The sequence below is a fragment of the Aspergillus pseudoviridinutans genome, assembly GCF_018340605.1.
Source record: "Aspergillus pseudoviridinutans IFM 55266 DNA, scaffold_2, whole genome shotgun sequence".
NCBI classification, from domain to species: Eukaryota; Fungi; Ascomycota; class Eurotiomycetes; order Eurotiales; family Aspergillaceae; genus Aspergillus; species Aspergillus pseudoviridinutans.
Window position 1 is genome coordinate 2,707,770 of NW_025091282.1, and position 24,474 is coordinate 2,732,243.

Genomic DNA, 24,474 nt, shown 5'->3' on the forward strand with positions numbered 1-24,474 from the left:
TTATTATTATTATTATAGGTAGCTGTACGGACTTGACCGTGAGTAGATAACGGCAGCTACGATGATGTACCCATGACCTTCTTGCTAGTCAAATAGTCAGTAATCAAGGAGTCAAGTATCCATCACAACGAAAAAGGATTGATGACAATGAGGGACATAAGGTATTGATATGTCAGTAGTAACATCTATACCAGAGGCGCTAGTAATGATAACAATAAACAATACTGATTTCCGTTCTTTCTGCCTGATATCTTACCTAGTAGACTTAAGGTATGGAAATAAATTCTCTATATATATAGCTAATTTATGCTAAGCCTCTAAGACTCCCATCATGCTGAAGTTCTCTTCATTACTTATTCTTTCTACCATTTGCAATTAATGACGAATATTGGAGAATGCCTGTTAGCAACTCTAAACTATTACATACTTGATACCTGTCTGGGGATTACTAAAGATACAACAGCGTACCTACCGAAGGTACTAAGCTAACTAGTAGATACTAAGGTACCTTACATACTGTATTTACATGGCTACCTTAGGCTGTACGGAGTACAATAAATCAAACTACTAAGGTAGGAATTGGTGACTCCACACACAGAGCTCTGCGGGGTGGTTCACGTAGTTATGCAGTAATCATGGTGCTTGTCATTCCCGCAAATCATCTTCGCAGTAGGTTCTTTCAGTCATCTAGAATTTTAACTGATCGCATCATACCGCATCTTAAAGCCTTTCATCATAACTTCTATCGGAGACAGTCCTCACCTTTCTCTTCACAGAGTATACAGAGCACACAGAGTATACAGAGTAGAGACGCTGTTATATGTCTTTGCGGAGTAGACTCAGCCAATTGAGGTCTATGCGATATCGTCTGGGCCAAATGGCAACCCAATCCTCGACTAGCACAGCAGGAGTTTCTCTTGCGGAACTTCCGAAATCCAATGTGTTTACAACAAGGCTCCCCCCAGATCCTGCTTTCGAGACCCCGGAGTCTTCCCACAAGGCGCCCAGAGAGACTCTTGGCCCGCGTCTGGTGAAAGGAGCTCTATACACGTTTGTTCGGCCGGAGCCAGCAGAGGAGACTGAGCTCTTGAGCGTCAGCCCTAAAGCGATGAATGACCTTKGTCTGAAAATGGGTGAGGAACTTACGCCGCAATTTCAAGCATTAGTATCTGGAAATGAGATCTGTTGGAACGCAAAGGATGGAGGAATTTACCCGTGGGCTCAGTGCTATGGAGGTATGACGAATTCGCGGCTCGAAAGCATAAGAAGCGTTGTTAATGACTTGTAGGATGGCAATTGTACGTTGTCTGATTCGTAATTGGATTTTTGGATAGTGTTGACCAGGCACAGTGGCTCCTGGGCCGGGCAACTTGGTGATGGAGTAAGCTCTGTATTCTACAAAAGAGCTTCCAACGAGAGAAATTGACCTATATCAGCGAGCGATTAGCCTGTTCGAGTGCGTCAATCCTCAAACGAAGCGCAGATTTGAACTACAATTGAAGGGAGCGGGAAAGACGCCATATTCACGCTTCGCTGATGGCAAGGCTGTTCTTCGGTCGAGCATCCGCGAGTACGTTGTGTCAGAAGGTAAGCGGTATATATTCGTGAACTCGCAATTATAGCTCATGGTTTTCCTAGCGTTATCTGCTMTTGGTGTGCCAAGCACTCGAGCTTTGGCAATCACTCTACTTCCAAAGTCAAAGGTTTTGCGTGAGCGCATTGAGCCCGGTGCTATCGTTGCTCGATTCGCCGAGACTTGGCTCAGAATTGGGAGCTTTGATCTGCCGCATTCGCGCGGGGACCGAGATCTCATCAGGAAGCTAGCGACGTTTACCGCCGAGGACGTTTTTGGAGGATGGGAAACCCTGCCAGGTGTTGTATCCTTAGGCCGGGGCCATTCCACAGACGCCATCGATAATCCTGCCAGAGGCATTCCCCGAGACCATGCACAGGAACACCAGGGTGTAACAGAAAATAGATTTGCACGACTATACCGTGAGATAGCGCGTCGCAACGCGACGACCGTGGCTGCTTGGCAAGCGTATGGTTTCATGAATGGCGTACTTAACACGGATAACACCTCGATCTTCGGACTCTCTCTTGATTTTGGCCCATTCGCCTTCATGGACAATTTTGACCCACAGTATACTCCAAATCATGACGACCACCTGTTGAGATACTCTTACAAGAATCAACCAACTGTCATCTGGTGGAACCTGGTTCGACTCGGAGAGGCGTTGGGGGAATTAATTGGTGCCGGGGACAAGGTCGATGAAGAATGGTTCTTGAAAGATGGGTTGACCGAGGAAACCGCACCACCTGTTGTGAAACGCGCTGAGGCCATCATTGAACGGACCGGTGATGAATACAGGAGCGTGTTTCTGAATGAATATAAACGCTTGATGAGTCGCAGGCTAGGATTGAAGACCCAAAAGGAGTCTGATTTCCAGGAACTGTTCTCGGAGATGTTGGATACATTGGAAGCTCTAGAGCTTGATTTCAATCACTTTTTCAGGCGACTCTCCAATGTAGCGCTTGCTGATATCGAGACAGACCAGCAACGAATGGACACAGCACCCATCTTCTTTCACAATGAAGGGTTCGGGGGTATTGGCTACACAGAACAGTCTGCAAAAGTGCGCTTAGCCAAGTGGCTCGCGGCTTGGAGATCTCGAATCCTCGAAGATTGGGGCATCGAAAACGACCCAGACCGACAGAAAGATATGAATGCAGTCAACCCGAAGGTGAGTCTCAAGTGTCTCTTTGTCCTCACTTCAAGTTTGTTCATTTTATGCTTCATGTACCTTGCTCACACCCTCTCCATTGTATCGACTCATGTGCCTCGCTGACGTGTACATGCTACAGTTCATACCTCGCGGATGGATTCTCGATGAAGTCATTGAACGTGTAGAGAAACAAGGAGATCGAAAAATTCTTGAACGTGTCATGCGAATGGCTCTCGACCCTTTCAGAAATTCATGGGGCCTGGACAAAGATGAAGAGGAACGCTTTTGCGGTGATGTTCCCAGATACAAGAGAGCCATGATGTGTAGCTGCAGCTCGTGAAGACGCTATCCATAAACTTCGAGTTTTTGACAAGCATTGCTGGCATCCGCATTAGATAGTAGTCGGGACATTTCCTGCTGCACACCATCAGATATGCTTGATCAAGATCCTGTTGCATCAATTGGGTATATGCACGTTGCCTCTTTTGTATATTGCTGGGGCAGGAATCACAGCCCATCTCGAAGACCATAACGTAGATCATGAAGTTCTGAATGTACCATATAGCTGGTCATTGTCACCACTGGGCACTGCCGTCTTCAGCCCTTCGAATGTATACACTATTTAAATGACTTCCAATACAGCCCAATCAGCACCTACTCTGACTCTATTTGAATTTGGTTAGAAAAGTCAGTAGTGGATCATACTGGTCACGTGGACGGAGGGTGTCTGATAGAGGAGACTTTTTTTAAGAGATTTGAAATCGTGAAAGTAAGATTGCTTTTAAAAGCTGCAAAGCTATGGGTATTTCTTGATCCTCTGCATCACACCAACGAGTCCATCACACTTTGTCCACCTGCAACCTTAGCCCTTGTTCATTTCTTAAGCAGACATCTCCCTGCCTGTAACTGAGGAAAACCGATAGAGCGATTTGGCACATGTGAACACCAACTCGACATAATGCCGGCCGAAGGCCGGGAAAGACGGAGAAGCCAGCAACCATATTGGGGAGCGAGGTCGCAACCTCACCATAGAGGGAGATTTCGCACCATCGAGATCCTCGGACAGACCGGGATGATATCTCCGACCAATGATTCTGTGTGTACTAACGCGATATTGAAGACAGATGACCCGAGATATGTGTCAACTAGTTAGGGCAAGCGGCCTGGACGTGTCCAGGTTGCTTGCACTTGTAGCAAACTCTCTCACCCTTGGCTTCAGTGGGGCAGTCGCGGGATACATGTCCGACATCTCCACCTACGATCATTGTTACTCAACAAGTACAAGAAGAAGACTGACAAGCAACTCACAGTTGTAGCACTTCTGACCATGAGTGCAATCGCGGGCCATGTGGCCAAAGCCACCACAAGAGTAGCAAGTTTGCTGGCGACCGCCGTAACCTCCGTGACCGAAGCCGCCTCCATAGTTGCCGCCCTGAGAGCAATTGCGTGCGATATGGCCGACTTGACCGCATTTGTAGCATTCTTGGCCGCCGCTGGCAGCACCATTGTAGTTATCGCCCGAACCAGCCTGGGGACACTCGCGAGAAATATGCCCAGCAACACCGCAGCGGTAGCATGACTTCTCCTTGGGGGCTACTGTACACTCGCGGCCTAAAGGAAGGGAATGCCACTGGTCAACTAATTATCCATCAATCTAGATGGCACATGACGATCAACTTACTGACATGGCCCTGGCCTATTGTTGCTCGATGTCATTAGAAATGTCTTTGCCCAAACAAAAAAGGCGGAAACGTTCAGGCAGGAGTAATGACATACCACCACAGTTATAGCTGGAAAAAGAAGCATTAGATATTATCTGTTCATGACGGGGGAGGAGGCGCGTACCAAGTAGGAGTTCCCTTCTTAGGACAATCGCGAGCCTAACAGGATAAGTCTCTCTTCTTCTGTATAGTTGCTGAAAGGGCTAAAAATGCAAATCCATGTTGTTGGTGAACTGGGTGAATTCTTACCTGATGCGAGGCATCGCCGCCTATGAAGGTATGAAGTACAGTCGTTAGTCTATCATAATTCCCAAGGTTTATTTTTCAGAGGAACAGATGCCCAAAATTTCAAGATTGCGCAMTATAGCAAAACGCAAGAAAAGAACACGGGCGCGGAGACAATAGATGTGTCAGTAGAAGGCTGGTGCGACCAGCGACTTCTTTGGAAAAATAGAAGCGATTGATGCGAACAGCATAATGAGAGGGAAGCATAGACAATGAGATAGATTTGAGTGAGAGCGCAGTACGCACAAATTGACAATCGCAGAGTTTTTCTTGTTAAATTTGCGAGGACTCACAGTTGAAGCATCCACGACCTCCAGCTTGATATTCCATTTTTGATGATATGTGGGCGAAGATAAGAAGAGGGAGTTTGTTGTGTTGACTTCCTTTTTTTCAAAAAAGAGGTTGAGAGAGGGCGATCAGAGATTGATTGATTGTGTTTCGCAGGGGAAATTTTTTTTTTTTTAAAAAAAAGTATTATAATAAGAATAGTAGTGGTAGCAAAAGAGATATGCTAGCTGCTGCGGGGTGGAAAAGAGTGCTTCCCGTGCGTGGTTCCTGGCTAGATTTTTAACTGGGAGTCAGCTTCGCTAGAAGACCCCACAGTGCACGATGGCTCCTCTCAGATCCAAAGGCAGGGACTTCGTGAAGAATCAGAAGGAGGGTATTCCAATGATTCTCGAGCAACCATGTGACAAAAATGAACCAGGGTAGGAAAAGCCACACAGCCGAGCCGTGGGTATCTTCTTTGGCAAGGTAAGGCGCGGACAACGCCGCCTCGATGAGGTCTGAAGTTTTAGAGGATATTGTCGAGGAAGTTTCCTTGCGAGGGGCACGATAGTGAAGCAAAATATATTGAGTGGAAGGCCCGGATACTCGACCTTAGACGACGTCGGAGCCTTGCCAGCAGGCGATGGCATGAGAGCACCATTCTGAAGCAATTCCCCGGTTCTGAATGAGTAGCATCGTGACTGATCGTTATGCTTGGACTGAACACTCATCATGATGAATTTTGTATATCCAGAGTTCTTTGAATCAGCAAACAAATAATCGCGCTAGCAGTCTTCATTATTGCAAGAACCCAGAGTCGAAAGATTGGTATGTGCAGTCCTCGAAGCTGAAGCTGACACTACAAGGAGTGAGGGATGAGGCGAGCGATTGATGTATACACAGTGTCATCTGTGTATACAGATTGAGAATGGAAAATGAGATGAGAGAGATCGAGCACGGTAGCTGTGTGATTTTTTCTTTTTACAAAATAAGGACCTCTGTGGAATATAACATATGTCTTTAATGATGCCTACAAGGTCCTCAACCTACTCAATGATCCGCTATAACAGCACACCAGCTCTGCGCTACTCCTCCTACAATGTCATAAAGAGTGTTTCAAGAAACTTGTATTGATAAGAAGCCCTTTCTGAAAACTAAGGCCATTTTCAAATAAAATCCCTATGCTGTCATTAGGGAGTTCCATTGTTTACCAAATATGCTGACTTGCTGATGATTTAACATTGCTCAACCAATTCATGTGAAATCATACATTTCTATCAAGTGTGTCCCAGTTTCCCCTCGACTGAAAAGAAGCAGACGCTCATCATCAAACCCGACACAATCTCCCATCCGAGTGTATTCACGAGACATCTGCCCAGAGGCCAACTGTGGCCCGCAAAGCCGGCAGGCAAGAAACCCTGCTAGGAGGGGCCCGCCCTCATGAATCTTGCATGGCTTGTTCTCAGGATTGATCTGGATGCTGTTCTCCTCCCTTGCTGCCTTTGAAGACCCAAGTGACGGAATCAGACTCTCAAGTTCCCACACTCTAATTTCGTCGCCACGAGAGCTCACGGAAATCGCCTTCCCACGGTCGCTCACTTGCACTGCAGATACTGATGATGTATGACCCCAGAGCCTCTGACCTCCCTTGACGAAAAGTTTAGCACCAGTGGAAACGACAAGATACACTGTCAATGTATTGTCCGCATGCGACGTCAAGAGATACGGGTGGGAATACGAAATGGAGGTTGGCGGTTCTTGGTGTAATATGGACGGCTCTGTCAGTTCCACGTGAGACTCGCCTCTTGATGGTCCCGATTCAAAAGACGAAGAACATCCCCTCCTCAAAAGAGTGAGAGGATGCCGTGGCATTACTCCATACTGAGCGTTAACGGTAGTTGCGAGTCGAGAACCGATCTGCTCGCCATTCTTGCCAAAATGCAGTTCTTGAATCCCCAATGACCAGCCACAGCCAATATGAAAAAAGCTGTAAACAATAGATGCAATAATTTCCGAATGCGCCAATCGGACTGACAAGGACATCGGGAATAATATACTGTCTGCCTTGAGAGATGCGAGTATTTTCACACCATCCCCTGAGGATTGTTTGCTTGTATTCGCGGCGTTGGATCTAGTTGGGGGCTCAGGTTCCGCTAGAAACATCTCGTACAGTGATAAAACCTTGTGCTCTGAGACCATTAATAGGTAAGAATTCGATGTGGCCATCGCGGTGATTGCTCCATCGGCAAAAGCGGAATGGAAAGAGCGTAAATTCAGACATAACGACTGAGTATCCATGTCGTAGACGCCGAAGCGGCCGTCTGCAAATCCCACTGTTACTCTGATAATATTCTGCGGTAAGCAGCGGCTCACCGCTAGTGCTGTAGGGAATGCTGAGGTTTCTGATTCGGACTCCACAAGAGGAAGTCTAGCGGAGCATGATATTTGGTTGCTAGCCCGCCAACACCTCAGCCCATGCTCGGAGTCTGCTGTGAAGACAAAGCCCGCGCAAAACTTGACCAGCATTGGGGAGTGCGCGGGTTGTGGAAGTTCGACTTCAGTTACTTGACAGATTCCCTTAGACCAATTATGTCTAAGGCGATACTGTCTTTTCCAATTCGTCACCTTGCCCTCCTCAGCTAAATGAGCATGGCCCAGCCATGTTGAAACATGTGGCGAGTACGTTGCCCTTGACGCGGAAAGGGTAGTATGTCGAATATTCGCCACTCGGCGTGCTCGAGGTCGAACCCATCGCGAGTAATATTGCCTTTTCCAAAGCTCCGAATCCCCAGCAAGTGCATGGAAACGACGAGATACTCTAGAAAAGAACGTCAGCCAGCCCGGAACAGTATAAAAAGGGCCGATTAAGAAAATATAGAGGCAAGAACAAACCTTTGACATATTAGTAACGATGGTATGGGTAGAAAGGATAAGATCTGGAGCAGTAGTTCGTCGCTCAATAGAGAGAGGCGATCGTGACTATCTACCTGAGTTATGCGGGGTCGCTTGGGCTGCCGGTGATCCGTATTGGAACTGTCAAGATGTCTCTTGGACATTATGTGTGCTATTCCTCAAGAGGTACAAGTGATACCGGATGGAAGCAACCACGTCCAAAAAGGCTCATTATCATTTTGATGAAATTGAGGGTAGTGAGGCAGCTTTCGAAAACCATGGAGCTTTGATACGTCAAAGGAACAATTGCCCGCTTATCTAAGGATTTCAGCAGCGATAAGGTATGAAATAATACGGATTTGTAACGATACCTTTCGTGTTTGCTTACATGCAAAGTCAACAAGCTCCGTACCTTAGGTAGTTAACGTAATTCCCAGGTGAGCCGCCCACCCTAGCGAGCCGCCCATCTCTCTATTCCATATAAAATGGCGGCCTTCAAGACTTTGATATCTCAACAACCACGCATCTACAGGGGCTAAATCTAGGCATGAGGTATATTATAGTTATGTACTTATAATCTTTAGCCTCCTCGCGTATGTATACCGGTAGCTAACATAAAATACACCTGTAATTTTAGTAATTTTAACTTCTAGACATTAAAAGAGAGAAACAATATTTTAGCATCCTAAGAAAGAGTATTTATATACTTCAGACTATATATATTCTAAATATCTTACTTAGATAATAGCATATATGACTGTGGTTGAGATATCTAAGCCTTGACAAGTGCCATTTTATATGGAATACAGAGATGGGCGGCTCGGCTCGCTAGGGTGGGCGGCTCACCTGGGAATTACGTTAAGTACCGAGGCTGACTATTACAGGAATAGTACCTTACTCCGCACGGAGTATCGCAACGCGTCATTCGCGATTCAAGCGATAATTAAATAGTACCTTGGTAAGGTAGTCTCAGGGACGTGATAGGCAACTTACCTGCAACTTGCCACAGACCCTCATGGAGGTTTTAAAACAGCTACACACCTCTGTCTCTCAGAATTTTGATAAACTTTTCGACGAAGCCTATAAATCCTTACATACAGAACTCACGCGGCGCGACGAGTACGTCGATGAGCTAGACGAGAAGCTAGCAGGTAGAGACAGAAACTATGTTTCTGCAGAGGTTCTGAAGCTCAACCGCGAGATTTCCCTCTTAAGAGAGGAAATTTGTCGAAACGATGTGGGCCTGGAGGACATTGAAGGACTGGAAAAATTGGCCCGATTAAAGGACGTCTATTCACCAGAACACCTCCTGTGGATATTTGAGACTGGCGAGCAGGAAGATGGACGCTTCACAGCGGACAGAATGAAGGCCGTTTGGGATCAATATCTGGCGCTTTATAAGGATTTCCAGACACTGATTGATGCGTCCAAAGATCTCAAGGCAAAAATTAAACGACATAAAAGAAAGTTACAGTACTGGGGTGCTCATCTTAACAAAGAAGAATTCACACTTGTACTTGATGGCCGTGCAGTCAAATTCAAACGAGTCTCAGAAAATACTAGAGATGATATGACACATACCCCCTCAAAAAAGTCGCCCCTGTGTCCCACTGATTTGTCAGTGAAGGTTGGAGGTGCTTCTGCACAGATACACTTAACTCCAACCTCCGACTTGATTGCATCCAAACACAACGAACAAGGCAATGGTGGATTGCTGTCTGCTACTTCCATGGAGCCAGCGTCAACACAATCGGAAAGTTCAATCGACGGCGACGAAGCCGCTTCAACTCCTCGACTCGCCGAACTTTCGACAGGATTGAAAGCTGGGGCATTGAAAAGAAAGCGTGGTACAGTTACAGACCATGCTTCGACTAGGCCTGGCCTTCACGGCACTCGGGCGAGCGACCAGTTGGCGCAGCCCGTTCTGATAAAGAGCGAGAGCATGTCCTCTAGCCCCGTACGAATTCACCTTGAACATAACGGCCTAGCTGGAACTCAGGACCTGGACGAGGTTGGCAGCGCTATCGAAACGCCGAGGAAAAGAAAATCCTATCATCTGGACGGACAGTCCCATGAGCTTCCATCAGACACTACCAAGTCTCCTTTGCCCCGCAATCCAACGGCTCTACGGTTGAATCGCCATCAGATGGAGGGGAGCCAGCTGGCTCCCAAGCGGCTTACAGTACTTCAACCTGTGGACACTAATCTGCCAAGCGCAAATGGCCCTAGGATATGGTCGGAGCAAAAGCCACCGAACAAGTCAGAAAGACGTAGCAGACATGCCTTACACTCGGTAGCAGAAGATGGTGATGAAATTTTGAGGCTCGTACCAAGGAGAGGACAAGTGAAGCAGGCATCCCGTGTCCAGTTGACACAGGCAAGCACGAGCATGGACAACGTACTGATACACCGGCGGCTGGACGATCTCCTGGAACAGCCTTTGCGACCCCGGCATCCATTGCATATACAGAAGAAGTATGGAAATATTGCTGACTTCGGGCCTGACCAACGGGACATTTCCCGTGACCAATTTATACAAGCCTCGGGGGGTGTCAAGGAAGCCTCAAAATCCAGTCAGCTAACCGAATCCGCCATTGGTAGGCCTTCCATATCCATCGGGGACCGGGAAAACTCAGAAGCCTCTCCGCAGGAAGGTTCGCGGTCGCATTCGTTCAAAGTTCCTGATACGATCGCTGTACACTCGGAAGACGAACCTTTTCGAGCACGACCGCTCCACCGACTCGGTCTTAGACATTTTAAGATCAACCCGAATGCTAATCAAGGGCTGGACTTCGCGTATGACACAGTTGTCCGCAGAAAGGATGAACGCAAGTGTATCAGTGGCTGCACGCGTCCGGGTTGCTGCCGAGAAAAATTTCGTGCTATGGCGCGTCTTGCTACGGACGGCTCAAACGACGGAGAAGAAGAGCAGAAAATGTTGGAGGACTACCTCGGTGAAGAGAAACATCTACTCGACCAGCTGAGCGCCGATGAACGTCAGAGCCTCCTCCATGAGGCCAGAGCGAGGCGCATGGCCAACCTCTACAGTAAACATAGGCATGACCATCAGCGTCCCAGCACGCCTCCAGGATTTTGGAGAACGGACATGCCTGACACACAAGAGCTGGAACATGATCGCGAAGTAGCAAACAACCTCGAAAGGGAAAAAGTGAAGGAGCGGTATCGAGAAGCAATGCGTGGCGGAATGTGGAAATTCGCTGATGAATGACCTTGAAACGTGTATAACAGCAATATTGGAATATAACGGCATAGCCCAATATTTATTATCCAAAATAAGCAAACCGCTTCAACAATCGCAATCCTGCAATAGCCGATTGACTCGGTACAAGTAATGACTATCCAACCTCATTGACAGTGTTGCTGTGACTGGCAAATTCACGAGCAATACTGGTACTGCTGCTCAGTTCCCTATACCTTTGAACGAGTATGTGTCAGTCAATAACGTAATGTAAATGTAAATAATAATAATAATATCCGTTCCGCGTTGAGGGTGAGCGTAAGGCACGGATAATACCAGTGCGGCGTACCCTCTTTGGAAAGATTGACCTCGGCATCGTCTTGTCCTTGGATAAGAGCCGGACACGTGCCGGGGTACTCCGTACCCCAGATCGACTCCTCGACTCCTGCAACCATCCAGCGAGGCGACCGATGTCAGCCCAATGACTCTCTTTTCGCAGCCTCGAAACCTTCAATTGTTTCCGCAAAACGTGGTACTCTTGTAGCTTGCTCGGCACTTCCGGAGCTCTTTTCATCGGAGATGGATTCAGACTGGAAGAGTCATAGTCTGATACCTGCAACATTGTTGCAGCCGTCTAAATGGCTTACTCTGTATGAAGACTTTGTGACGAAGAATGCTAGCTCCGTGGGTCAAGTCGAGTCTGCATTGAGATCTCTCACATATATTATTCCTGGTGAGGACTGCACGGAAGCGCGCCCGAGCGCCTTCTCATCGACTGCGGATGGAAGCTAATCTAGCTCTAGGGCGGTATCGAGACTCCGAGATATCATCAGAATGTGGTCTGTATACAATCGAAACATCTTAGCAGATATCCATGTACTCACAAGTCGTCTGTCCTCTTTGAGCAGTCCATTCTGGTGTTCAGCTCCTTTCGCTCTATCATGATAGCCTCGTCTCCCGGGTCTTTGCGAGACTTCCTTCAACAATTCCGCGGCCGGCACCAACGCCTCATTCTCGGTATACAAAATATTGGATATCTCATTCGACTCTTTATCATCAGGTGGCTCTTACGCTTCAGATGGTACGATACACCGAATTACTCTGGGAGATGATCGCGCGACGTCGAGGTGAAAAAGTACGCTGGCGCGTTGTGGTTCTCATCGAAATCATCAAAGCGACATGTCGCCTGCTTCTACTGCGCCTCACGAATTCTAGGCCGCTGGTCAGCCCACCGTTACCTGAGCGCGAGGTAGATCCTAGGTCTACGGAGGAAGAAGAGAGTGATTGGAATGGGATGCAGACACCCGTCAGTGAGCGGTCCGCGGACTTGAGCTGGACTATGCCGCGCACTGGATTATCGCTTCCTTCTCTACCTGATGCCAACGACATTTCCAACTTTCTCATATCCAAAGTCTTAACAGCCGACGATATCAAGCCGCCGAAGGCGCTTTTGCACCGTGTCAGTGGTCAGGGCCAGGTAGCAGAAGTGCTATACATCCTGCGGCCGGTCATCTATGCACTAGCGCTGCAAAGATGGCGGCGTGACAAGAGAAGCTGGAGGCCCTGGTTGATTGGCTTTGCTATGGAGTATGGTTGTCGTCAACTTGCCAAGTCTGATTTCCGCGAGCGGGTGGCAGGAGGCCTTCGGGGTCTCACAGGGCTTGAACGCGAGGAACTGAGAAAGCGAGGCTGGGCCATGGGCTGGTGGCTTATGCGCGGTGCATTCTATGAGAACATTACCAAGTATGCAATCCCTAGCCTTTCACTTGAGCTGAAGGGAACGACAAGCTGACGCTGATTAGGTCTTGGCTAAAGGGGTTAACCTCCAAGATGAAAGGTAAACCACTGCTTGATCTGGTGGGGAGCGTCATCGAAGACTATGAATACTTATGGGAGAACTTCTACTTCTCTACTGCAACGCTGTGAAGTCTCACTCTTTCATTACGTATCCCCCCCTTTTACTCTGTTCTTGCCCTTCCTTAGATCAGTTTCCAATTTTGTCTTAAAAGGCCTTGCAGGTCCATGATTTAGAGGATGATGGCTGCTAGTGTAATCTCCCTGTCCATCTGAATCGCGATGATGATTCGGCGTTTTGGAAAGTCTCATTTGATGTGTGATGTGTGCTTCACAAGGAGTTTTCAGGGAGATACCCATGGGACATTTGTGGTCACTACTGCATTTATTGTTCTTTGTGAATTGCCTTGACATGTATAGAATCTGATTCAACTTGGGTATCATAACATTCACCATTCTTTCCTATTGAAGCCAATGGATGGGCGGGTCCTTTTCAAAGCACCTCCATTGATCGGCGACCAAACCATTCCCGCAACTCATCCTGCTCAGTTCTCTTTGCATTTCTTGCGGTGGTAAGCAGAAAGTCTTTAATCGGTGCAGTGCCCTCCTCTTCGACCGGCCAATCGACTCTAGTTCCACCCTTGAGTTCAAGCATTTCTTTTGCAGTTCCCCAGCTAAATCGGCACTCGTTGCCCCATCCGAAAACGGGGTCCATATGGTTTCTGAGCCAGCTGACGCACTTGGAATCTGAAGGATACCCGCTTCCCCAGCTGTCTGTGGCCACCCCCCGCGATGGCGCTTCAGATCGTTGAAGTCCGTAGACGGCCTCGTGGCAGAACTCCAGTGCCACGTCTCTCGTGACTTTGGCGACCACACTCGCAGCGCTTACGCAAGKGTATAAAGAGTCGGCTTTCTTCGCGACTGTAATCTTCAATGTAGGGAAAATGCGCTCCAGTTTCTGTTGATAGGTCGCTGGATTCCCGATTGTGTCAATGTAGACCTCCCTAATGTCTACTCTGCGCTCCTCCACAATGCCGCGTATTATTTCAACAGTGGCATCCATCGCCTGTGCGTTCAAGTTATACGCACCAGATGCAGGCCGCATCATGCCTGCCGAGATATCCCGCGCAGACAAGACGTTCGTCGCCCACCCACACGATGCATGGAGAGGATTTCCAGCGGTGCAGAGCAGCCGCATCAAGTTAGCGCGCACACCCGGAGTGAGAACTTTACTATCGTTGAAGCTATAGTCGCGAGCCAGGAGGGAGTGATGGAGAGTATGCGGAATATAAAAGGCACTGTATACCATGGGACCCAAAACTGGACCGCGTCCCGCTTCGTCGACGCCCAGTACAAAATAGCTTGGTGACCGGGATGCGGATGGCGGGGAGGAATCCGCTGTGGTCGTGGGATGGTCGCCAGTGACCTGCGAAGACCCTTCTGTACTTGCAGGAGGAAATGAAGAATAGTAAGCGTAGGACTCTCCAGATAGCAGATGAGCGCGATCTATACTGGGAGGGATGAAAGAGCCCGCGGAGGTAGATGCATCTGGAGCATAGGCGACGCTCAGGCCGGATTCTTCCATACTGGCAGCAGGTCTGAAGTCTAGGAGAAGAAAAAAGCTCAAGAAGAGGCAGATCTAGATTAATCTAGCAGCAAATGTTGGAAGACACTCACATGGTTGTATGGCCTGGCGGCTGCACTTTGGGAGTTTTGGACGCGTCAAGAACCGTTCCGGACTAGCGGCACTTCCGCGCGTTGTTCGCCGCCCATCATGGATTCCAATGCAATTCCCCTCCCAAGCAACCATCATCTTTACTCTTGCCCGACGCTTGAATTCCCCTTTCTCGACATCCTATTAGTGCACGAGGCACTGTGTTTTTCCTACATGAGATACAGCGTCCTACTCGCAAAGCTTCACGGCACAGAGATTCTGGCATCGGAAGCTGCTATCCCGGTACATCGCTCCAATAATTCGGTGAACTGTTTCCCGCACCACTACTCCTAAACCTCCGCAACGATGGCTCCTCGCGGGCCTGCGAAAACTCGCGACTATGACTATTCTAACGTCGGTAAAGCTGGGAGGTAAGTAATGCAGGGGCAAGTCTCCTTAGGAATCCTCCGTCATTTCGGCAAGGGAACCCTGACCATGGCACGGGATGTAGACGAACGGGAGTTACCTTAAAAGAAGGCAAGCGCGACGAGCATGGAATGGAGGAGATTGATGGGATTTTCTCGTCTCCCGAAAAGTCACCTGAAGGAGCATATGGCAACAACACTACGATTGGATCAGATGGAATGTCCATGGATGAAGGTGTGATTAATTTCTTCCGATTTGTCCACAACCATACTGATCTTGTGCCTGGTCACAGGCAATGGGCTTGGGCCCGCTGACTTCTTGAATGGAACGAACGGTGGGCGCGCATCCTTCCTGCCGCCCCCGGTTGCGCGATCTCCCATGAAATCAGGCTTGAGTGGATCACCGCGGCGGACTCCCGGCTTGCGATCTTCTGCAAGCCCGCAACGTGACATTCTCTCTTCCAGTCCGTCAGATGGTAAGGGGCTTGGTAGTGCTAAGGGGGAAACACGGCGTGACGTATCCCCTCTTACCAACCGTTCCATCAACGCGCCCTCTCTAAACCATGTCAATGGCCTGCGGAATAATAAAGGAATCAACAAGACGGCAGAAACCACGGTCACAGTTGATTTCTCAGACAGTGACGCTGATAGTCAAATGAACGGAGACGAAAATGCGAATGCATTTGAGCAGATGCGAAACAATTACGACGACAGTTTCAACGCTGGCGGCGACACTCTGGCGGAAGATCAACAGGATGAGTCTGAGCGCATTGATGGGGTCGACGTGGATATTCCGTCGTACACAGCTGCCGGTTCGCGCAAAACAGGGCGATCAAGAGTCGTCCCCAAGCCTAAGAGACTTGCACAATCTGAGAAAACTCGGGCCCAAGAAGTCACGCAGCAAAATGAGACGAGCGAGCAAGGAAATGTACAGAAACGAAAGCGCCCTGGGAGACCCCCAAAATCGCAAAGAAGAAACAGTGATGATGAGGATACCGTGGGACAACGACCTTCCAAGAAATCGAAGACTGCCAGTCAGACTGGGCGGGCGTTGAAGAGCTCCGGGAATCCAGAATTAGACAAAGTTGTGGAAAATTATGTCAATCGTACGGGGCCCCTAAAGGGTCGGAGCCTATACATACTGAAGCGGGAAATACCCACTGATGGCAGCGCAACCCACACCCGATCGGGGCGAGTTTCTGTTCGACCGCTTGCCTACTGGAAAAATGAGAGGTGCGTTTATGGAGACGGCGAGGCCGCCGAAGGCCAGCGTTATCCGCTTTCGACTATCAAAGAGATCATCAGAACAGAAGAACTGGAACCGGAGAAGAGGAAAGTCAGTAAACGGCGGTCATCCAAGAAATCGAAGTCGCGGAAGAGCCGAGACGATGATTCAGACAATGAAGACGACGATTACGTCGATCCGTGGGAGAAAGAAGGCGGCGTTTTGCATGGTTATGTTAGGAAATGGGATCCAGATACCCAAGCCGGTTCTGTCGAAGAGGAGGTCCTTGGTAAGTACTTTTGTGCTTGCCTTTTTCTCTGGTCGCCTCGCTGTTGAATCACCGAAGTACGCTGACCCAAGGTAATTGTAGATATCGCCTATGCTCCGTCCGGTATCGAGACGAGAGATGTCAAAGACTCCACCTTCCGCTTTGCTAAGCTGCTGAGCTCCCCGTTTATCGGCTCTGGAATAGTCGAACTGCCCCCAGGGGGTGTCAAGAAACCCAAGAACTCGAAGAAGATGCACATGGTCTTCTACGTGTGTCACGGACGGGTCCAGGTCGATATATCCGGCGTGCAATTCAGCGCCGGAAAGGGCTGTGTGTTTCAAGTGCCAAGAGGTAAGGGATCTCTTTAGGACGTGCTCGCCTTGTGTCTAGCTCCTTTGCACCTTCATTGCGCATGCTGATTAGTGTTTTCCTGAGTTGCAGGCAATTATTACAGCTTTGCGAACACGCATGGGAAGGATGCTCGGCTCTTCTTCACGCAAGGCTGTGTTCCAGTAGAGAATGACCAGTCCAGCCCCGGATCAGCTTCCAAGCCAGCTGTCACAACTGAAGACGAGTCAACAACTCAAAGGGGTCGCCCAAACGGTACCGGTAAAGGCAGGCCGAAAGGCAAGCAAAAGGCAGGAAGTGGATCTAAAGCTTTATGATCCATTTTCTTTTCCCCTCGGTTCGGTCGCTCCTGTGGGACGTGACCGACTGCGAGCGTGTTCGCAGTGCACTTTCCTACTCCCTCCTTTTTTTCCCGTTGAAATGCTGTAGAAGCTTTCTTCCATATTGGGTATTTGTATTCATTTCGTGACTTTGGCCCTTTTCAGTGTAGCGATTCACCAGCATGGGGTACTGGAACGACGGTGTTCGGGTTTATTCTGCGAGATTCTTCCCCCTTTCCTTCTCAGTCCATCTCTTATTTGCCGGCGAATGAGCACAACGATTGCGAGCGGGAGCTTGGTATACTGGATATATTGTCTTGAATAGAAACTTATTGCGCCAGACCGATGCTAGCCTTTCCATCCCCACTGTCTCTCTGTTTCTGTGATTCTCTTCCAGCTGGACTACTTGCTCGGCTGAGATAAGGAAAGTATTTTCATATTTCCTCCATTTCATCGTCCAGGCCATCAAACAAATCCAATGGGGGAAAGTCTCCCACTTCCACCTTCTCGGGTTTCACAAAGACGCCCGTATTGTTGGGACAAGTAAAATAGCGTCTGCCACCTACGCTACCGTCGTTCCTTCCAGTAGGCTCGTCGAGTTCGATTCCTACCCAGATAGGTTGGGGACCAGAGTTGGAAGTCTCTTGGGATGTGACGTCCACTCCAGGGAACGGTATCGTAGGCACTGGTCCAACATAGCGTATGGTGCCTCGCCTAACGTGGGGGGGCGATGACGGAAGAATAATAGCACGTCGGGAGACGGCGATGCCTGTCATTCCTCGATCAGTAAATGATGTGAATATTCTTCTTTATGGCCGGGTATCGCCGAGCCGTCGCTCAATCCTGTATCGCCATTTCTTCATGACTTACCCCGAACGCGAACATCCTCGCTATCTTTCTCTGCCTGCTTTTGCATCGACTCCTTCGGTGATAGAGCCTTTGGGTCGAATCTACCGAGTTTCTGGTTCTTTTTCCAGGCTAGAACCGAGTTTGGAAGTGACTCATACGTGGCTGAGGGGAGGACATATTTCTCCACAGAGGACAAGTCGTTGAAATTAGGCCGTGCGGCTTGAGGGCGGGTATCGTGAACCTATGAAATGATGCTATCATTCAGCCAATATCAATAGAATGTGCTGGTCGGCTGCTTGTTCTGAAATAGCGTGTCACCCGCTATCAGGCATCTAGACAGCCACTTGAGGCCGATTCCATGGTGTTGCATTCATCTGAAGCTGGTTGGGATCCCAACCTGGATGAGAGACAAACAAGTCAAGAAGCATTGAGGTGTGGTCGTCAGATACCTGACAGACCGGCCATTCAAGATGAACGGCGAATAACCAGGATGGTCCGAGCCCGAGCGCGTACATGGGACGAAATTGTTGGATTGGGAAAGAGGTAGATGGAAAGGCGGCGCATACCTCAATCTCACAGCCCTTCATGAGGCCCCAGTTGCCGATGATACTGTCATCTCCATCTACCCACTGCTCAGCACGTCCGGGTGCCTTCAGTAGTAGACGTTGGCTGCTCGTGGGGATGCCAGTCATCGTCTCCAGCTTAGATTTCAGCTGCAGGACATTCCATGTCGGAGTGACACGACGCTCCGTCAAAAAGCGCGGTTCGGAACCAGTTGCCGTACTGGGCGTGGTGATGATGACGGAGACATCTGTTGGCGAGGGCTGGAATGCCATCATTAATGCGATTGGAGCAGATCACCTATAAATGGAAGTCAGCCAATGTCTGAGTTCTATATACGTTCTACATTGAGAGAATTCAAATTGAAGTCATGGTATATGCCTCTTGTCACATGGTGCCAGGCGAATTGCAGGCAACAAAAACATATGAAGCCATGACAAAGACTTGTATGGGGAAACTTCCCGATGCTCGAGCAAGAGACAAAGAGCGAGTTATTCTCGTAGAGTGCCAGAGATATATCAAGATAATGAAAGGTATCGCTATACAGGAACCAAACAGTAGGCTTCAGAGCGACCAAGGGCTTGACCCCCTTTAACGTACCAAGTCTTCGTTGAGGGACAAGGCGAGGACAGGGAACGACAATGGGATTTCAAGTCACTCACAAACGTTTTATATATTTCACTAGGACTAGAGAATTCGCACTTCAACCATATCGAGCAGTGTCTGGTGTTTTGATTCCAAAACGGGTKCACAGAAAGCAAGCACGTGGAGCCCGACTCAATTGTTCCATTTCTTGGCCACCCTTAGGCTCGTGAGTGTGTGCCTCAGGCTACAATGTGTATGGTGATGGTCGGGATTGACCCAGAACTATCAGGTGAACTGTAAGACCAGACTGAGTTAGCTCCAGCTCTCATTACGAGAGACTCTTAGATACATTAATCGATCAGCCATATACGTATTGACCACTTGAGGTAGGGGCTGATGACACGGGCCATACTTTCATACGTCCTCGCTCAATGAATGACTTTACCAGCCAAACCCTTCCCAATCCATACGCCACGCACGAAGTAAGTCCATATCTACCTGATCTACATGGTACTAGCTACAATTTAGGTTGTCCGAGATAGGGATATGAAATCTCCGGCCTCTGGTTATCCGAAAAGTTGTATATCATGGATGCAATTGCATGGATTGATGCTGCCTTAACGCACTAGAATCAAAGAAGTGGGAAGTAACTTAATTTTAGGACGTTGCGCGCAACACTACCGACTACTACTATTAGTCCGCTACGCAAAAAGATAAGGTACGCTAGCTACCATCAGCCTGACAGCAGTTGCTGATTCAGAAATTCTCCGAAAGGTGCATCAGCAGCAAGGCCAGCACACAACCTTAATCTTACCTTACTTGATGGGATGCCAGAAAATTACCGCTCGGTTTGAAATCTGAATTACCAGAACTGCACGTCTTGGCAGCACAATCTGCAGACGCACCTCAATTAATGACACTCTATATTCTCTACTATAACTGCGTGTACCCCTGCGGCAACGAGACAGGATAAGAAAATCCTGGTACCTCCCGATTTTGCATGTGAGGGATTCTTAAGTCGAACCTGTCGCAACAAGAGAGAACCTAACCGAGATGGCATCGTCATCTTTTCCCGAATCTACGGGAAATCTGCCCGATGAAGAGGCCTATGAAGAGAGAAATGTACATGAAGTGTATCAACAGATAGCAGAACACTTCTCCTCGACCCGTTACAAGGTGTGTAGCACGCCCTACTTGTTACCGATACATTGCTAAACTGATACTGAACGTGCTCTCTATCTGTCTAATAGCCATGGCCGATTGTGGAACGCTTCCTCAAAGGATTGGCACCGGGGTCTATTGGTCTTGATGTGGGGTGCGGCAATGGCAAGTACTTGTCTGTAAATAAGGACGTCTTTATAGTCGCCTCGGATCGGTAGGTCTTTATCAGATGTTCTGCTATTTGCTACTTCATGAACGTGTTTGTAGAATGCTCCGGGCGATATTCGTTCCGAATCTTGTATATATATTTGTTCATTCATTGTCACTTCCTTTCGCAATGTCTCGTCCTCTACCACATTCAACGATCAATAGCTAACGCCAGCCAGCTCCGAGAATCTCGCCCGGATCGCCGTCAAACACCAGCCGCATTCAACTGTCGTGGCAGACATCCTGAATCTGCCACATCCAGATTCGTTATTCGATTTCGCTATTTCAATTGCTGTTGTACACCATCTGTCCACACCTGAACGAAGAATCCAGGCTATCCGCGAAATTCTCCGCACTTTGAAACCTGCCTCTGATAAATCTTCAGGAGGCAGAGTCCTGCTATATGTCTGGGCTCTGGAACAAAAGACCAGCCGCAGGGGTTGGGACAAAGGCGACAAACAGGACGTAATGGTTCCCTGGGTCTTGAAGTCCAAGCCTGCCAATGGCAGCCCTGACGATGAGCCGAAGACTTTCCACCGATATTATCACCTCTATGAGGCGACAGAACTGGAACGCGACATTGAGAGAGCAGGCGGCTGTGTTCTGGATTCGGGCTATGAAAAAGACAACTGGTGGGCGATTGCGACACGATCAGATGAGTAGAAGACAGTTGTGCTTGATCGATGTAACCTGGGACTTCGAGAACCAGCCTCGAAGCCTCTTCCTTGCATAACCCCCCTTTTTCTGTTCATGTAAATTGCATACAACGTCCACCATACATGGTGGTGATGACAAAAGAGAATTCGTCGAGTTGAAAGCCTCCTGGAAACGCTCAGTAACAGAAAGCCAGGGGATCACGGAGATCATTTCTATGAGAACTCCCCTCACAAATAGTGAGGAACACCTTCAACCTGCGCTATGCATATCATAACAACACGGAATCCAAAACAAAAGGAAAAAAAGGAAAAGGAGGAAAAAGGAGACTTTCAGATCATTTCGATTCCGCTATGGCAGAGTTCGAGGCGGCAAACCATAGGGAGGTCCTAAATGGCCACTATGGCTGCCGCTCAAGTCCAGATGACGGCCAAATTGATAGGCGTCTCGTGGTAATGGAAACGGCGGGGCTGGCGCATACGCAGGAACACCGGCGGTAAGTTCTTCAACTGACGGAAGTTGAGGAGGAGGAATAGTACGTGATGCGGATCCTTTTCTTGGGCGAGATAACGATGTACTGGCCCTGCGAACCCTGGTCGCTGGCGGATCTATGGCTGAACTCGATAACGAAAATGGGACTACGCCGGCCCGGCGTGCCATTTCTTGCTCCCCTAGCTGCCAATGCATAGCCTCCGCGGCTCTCCATGGGATGGCCATCTCTTCTGCTACTTTCGACCACATCTCTGCCTTGAACCTTTACATTGTCCTAGTCAGCAAATCATCTTCCCGTCTTTCATAATTTTCTCCAAAATCAGATTCTCTCCGCCTGAGTAGACAGAGCCAGTCTCTTCAGAAACGCACCTCTCGTACAGTCTTGCAAGTTTGTTCTTCTTGTCCTCGTCCCACTCGCTTCGGCGCTCCAAGTAATTCTGATAATGCAAACGGCAGCTGATAGCGCTTCGCCCCGGAAGCCGTTTACTGATGTCCTCCCACTTCATGCCACTACCCCGCAACTCTATGATGAGTGCATCTTCTTCTGGGGACCATTTCGATTGCTTCTTGGCCGGAGACTCGGCTGTATGGGCTGGCTGCAGACGCTTGGCAGGGACGGATGCTGGGACTTTTGCGGTAAGAGGCGGCGCGGATGACGAAGGCGTCGAGACTGCGACAGGTATCGCTGGGCCTATGGAAGCAGGAGGGAGGGTCCTCGAAGGGAAGGTGGACGTAGTAGTCACCGAGGCGGCTTCCTCCTCATCTTGGGGCTTCAGAAGCAGTGAGATATCCACTTTGGCAGGAGGGTAGAAAGCCTGGTTTTGTAACGCAATCATATGCGCGACTCGCAATGGAGAGACTCAGCCTGCAATGGTTGTGGGCTATGAGCCAAAAGAATGCATATGCAATCGAGGAAAAGATTCCCTGATGACCTGGCTGACCGGCCAGATAAGGTTACCTTCGATGTGTTCGTCGATCGGTACACCCAGAAAGAGCAAAGAAGGAATGATAGTCTAGGATGATATAAAAGTTGAGTGACGAAGCAGAATCCCACCCGAAACAAAGACAATTTGAGACAGACAATCAGTCTCGCAAACTTTCTTACCCTGCTAGCTCCAAGGTTCTAGCAAAGATGGGTAGATAGCACAGTTTAGCCGTGTGACGTTTGCAAGGTAAACCACCAAATAGCGCGAAGTTAACAAGACGGAGATAATGACAATATCAAAACACTGGACGGAAAGGCGAAGATTTTGAGAAATGGAATATCGTGTAGTAACCGACTGAGACCTCCTAACAGATGAAAGAATGGAAGTAGAATGTGTCAATGGTAGAACGAGTCTTTATGTGACGGTTCGAGTATAGTATCAGATGTGTCTTCACCAAATGAAGAGGGTCTGGGTAGGATAGTATAAAGAGTAGAAGAGACTCGGAAGTTATCGCATGAGAAGATAATGCCAACGAGAAGATAAGGAGGGAAATACGGGATCACGAGGGGAGAAAGCAGAAGAAGAGGACGAAAAGACAAAAGGTTCAAAAGAAAAGGAGGGAGATGCAAAAGGAAGATGAAACAGCTTGAGATGCATAGGAAGAGATCATCATCGTTGACAGCTGATCCAGCAGTTGGGAGACAGCAAATAAGAGGCTTTTGCAAGCTATAGTAGTAATTTAACTAAGGTAGCTACTACTACTTACTACCTTCCTACGACACAAGAGTACAAGGTAGGTAAACCTATGAGCCTATGACCCTCCAAGTAACAGATTACGAGACTACCTTAGGATGGAGGCGATTAACAGGTTTCAGTGGAGAGGTGGGTTCGAGCAGGCCCCGTTGCTGTTCGTCTACCCAAGTTTGATGATGATTTTAATAATAATGATGGTTTTTATTTTATTATTTTACCGTTAGCGTAAGGTTGTTATTATTTGTTGGTGTTTATTACCTATGTTTACCAACAGTGGTAAGATTATATGTATACCTAATTACGGCGCAACATGGGGTCTGTTCAGGTACCTTCACCTCCCATACCAACACTCAGATCCATGCTAGCATTGTAAGGGTTTCTGTTCCCTATCCTCCAGGAGTGCCTTTCATTTTGAGGAGCTATTCATGGACATGGATGTGGTAGGTAGAAGGGTTCATTGCTTATTTCTCTCATTATTCTAATATTTTTATTATTACTTGGGCCCAGTCTCTAACACTAACAGTACTCCCGACTCTTCGAGTAGCTATAACGGGTTCCACACCCGGGGTACTAGATACTTTAATCAAAGCCTTCTGGGGCGGTCAAACCTCTCAGAACGTTCGAGCCCGTGGTTTTGATTTGGAAGACTGGGTTTATTCATTTGATGAATGTTTAGCATGTTCGCAAAGAAAAAAGAGATTACAGCAGCCACCAGTCAGTTTGAGAAATAAAGCGATCAAGTTATCTTCCATCTGCATGGGACAGAGTATCGACGAGGCTTGGGAGGGCTAAGCACCTCTGTGCTCCGTCGAGTTGAGCATCTTAGAACGTCGTTGATCTTTATTCTTGGTGATCCCACCTTAAGACGCTTTCTGCACATATGAAGACTCGAATGGAGATCTGACGATGAGATTATTCATGACAAAGATAAAACGAGGGGAAATAAGAGGGGCACTAGAGGACCATAGGCGACCTAAGTAAAAAGAGAAGCGAGTCTAAGCCCGTTCTGTACTTAGACTTGAACTACATACCGGGAACCCCGGTATGCGAACCAGAACGTTAGTGATTGCCCTTTAATTTTGAATAAAATCCTACCTATTAAATTATCTGTCCTTTTCCCCTCTTTTATCTTATCCAGTATTTTCCCTTTGTATGTGCTTTA

General features: G+C 48.3%; 10 protein-coding genes across 10 annotated transcripts; 5 read left to right on the plus strand and 5 right to left on the minus strand.

The window, feature by feature from the left end:
- Positions 1-877: 877 nt before the first annotated feature.
- On the plus strand, positions 878-3,066 carry Asppvi_003000 (YdiU domain protein; the record flags this gene model as incomplete). Its single annotated transcript, XM_043298972.1, has 5 exons — positions 878-1,235; positions 1,335-1,381; positions 1,437-1,587; positions 1,639-2,744; positions 2,866-3,066. The coding sequence occupies 5 exons, from the start codon at positions 878-880 to the stop codon at positions 3,064-3,066; spliced, it is 1,863 nt and encodes a 620-aa protein (XP_043154907.1).
- Positions 3,067-3,871: 805 nt separating this feature from the next.
- Positions 3,872-4,413, minus strand: Asppvi_003001 (putative zinc knuckle domain protein (Byr3); the record flags this gene model as incomplete). The annotated part of the gene is made up of 3 exons (XM_043298973.1): positions 3,872-3,981; positions 4,035-4,356; positions 4,408-4,413. 3 exons carry the CDS (start codon positions 4,411-4,413, stop codon positions 3,872-3,874), a joined length of 438 nt encoding a protein of 145 aa, XP_043154908.1.
- Positions 4,414-6,253: 1,840 nt separating this feature from the next.
- Asppvi_003002 (WD domain protein) lies at positions 6,254-8,055 on the minus strand (the record flags this gene model as incomplete). The annotated part of the gene is made up of 2 exons (XM_043298974.1): positions 6,254-7,817; positions 7,892-8,055. 2 exons carry the CDS (start codon positions 8,053-8,055, stop codon positions 6,254-6,256), a joined length of 1,728 nt encoding a protein of 575 aa, XP_043154909.1.
- An 851-nt stretch (positions 8,056-8,906) lies between these two features.
- Asppvi_003003 (SAE2 C-terminal domain-containing protein) lies at positions 8,907-11,120 on the plus strand (the record flags this gene model as incomplete). The annotated part of the gene is made up of 1 exon (XM_043298975.1): positions 8,907-11,120. The coding sequence occupies one exon, from the start codon at positions 8,907-8,909 to the stop codon at positions 11,118-11,120; it is 2,214 nt and encodes a 737-aa protein (XP_043154910.1).
- A 1,048-nt stretch (positions 11,121-12,168) lies between these two features.
- Asppvi_003004 (peroxisomal membrane protein PEX16) lies at positions 12,169-13,016 on the plus strand (the record flags this gene model as incomplete). Its single annotated transcript, XM_043298976.1, has 2 exons — positions 12,169-12,833; positions 12,893-13,016. The coding sequence occupies 2 exons, from the start codon at positions 12,169-12,171 to the stop codon at positions 13,014-13,016; spliced, it is 789 nt and encodes a 262-aa protein (XP_043154911.1).
- A 361-nt stretch (positions 13,017-13,377) lies between these two features.
- Asppvi_003005 (ribonuclease H2 catalytic subunit RNH201) lies at positions 13,378-14,469 on the minus strand (the record flags this gene model as incomplete). Its single annotated transcript, XM_043298977.1, has 1 exon — positions 13,378-14,469. The coding sequence occupies one exon, from the start codon at positions 14,467-14,469 to the stop codon at positions 13,378-13,380; it is 1,092 nt and encodes a 363-aa protein (XP_043154912.1).
- Positions 14,470-14,904: 435 nt separating this feature from the next.
- Asppvi_003006 (Cupin domain protein) lies at positions 14,905-17,121 on the plus strand (the record flags this gene model as incomplete). The annotated part of the gene is made up of 5 exons (XM_043298978.1): positions 14,905-14,969; positions 15,050-15,198; positions 15,257-16,477; positions 16,559-16,807; positions 16,898-17,121. 5 exons carry the CDS (start codon positions 14,905-14,907, stop codon positions 17,119-17,121), a joined length of 1,908 nt encoding a protein of 635 aa, XP_043154913.1.
- A 437-nt stretch (positions 17,122-17,558) lies between these two features.
- On the minus strand, positions 17,559-18,812 carry Asppvi_003007 (TBCB family protein; the record flags this gene model as incomplete). Its single annotated transcript, XM_043298979.1, has 3 exons — positions 17,559-17,893; positions 17,995-18,214; positions 18,540-18,812. The coding sequence occupies 3 exons, from the start codon at positions 18,810-18,812 to the stop codon at positions 17,559-17,561; spliced, it is 828 nt and encodes a 275-aa protein (XP_043154914.1).
- A 1,360-nt stretch (positions 18,813-20,172) lies between these two features.
- On the plus strand, positions 20,173-21,150 carry Asppvi_003008 (tRNA (carboxymethyluridine(34)-5-O)-methyltransferase; the record flags this gene model as incomplete). Its single annotated transcript, XM_043298980.1, has 3 exons — positions 20,173-20,295; positions 20,370-20,494; positions 20,667-21,150. The coding sequence occupies 3 exons, from the start codon at positions 20,173-20,175 to the stop codon at positions 21,148-21,150; spliced, it is 732 nt and encodes a 243-aa protein (XP_043154915.1).
- A 342-nt stretch (positions 21,151-21,492) lies between these two features.
- Asppvi_003009 (MYB DNA-binding domain protein) lies at positions 21,493-22,469 on the minus strand (the record flags this gene model as incomplete). The annotated part of the gene is made up of 2 exons (XM_043298981.1): positions 21,493-21,895; positions 22,003-22,469. The coding sequence occupies 2 exons, from the start codon at positions 22,467-22,469 to the stop codon at positions 21,493-21,495; spliced, it is 870 nt and encodes a 289-aa protein (XP_043154916.1).
- Between the last annotated feature and the right edge of the window lie 2,005 nt (positions 22,470-24,474).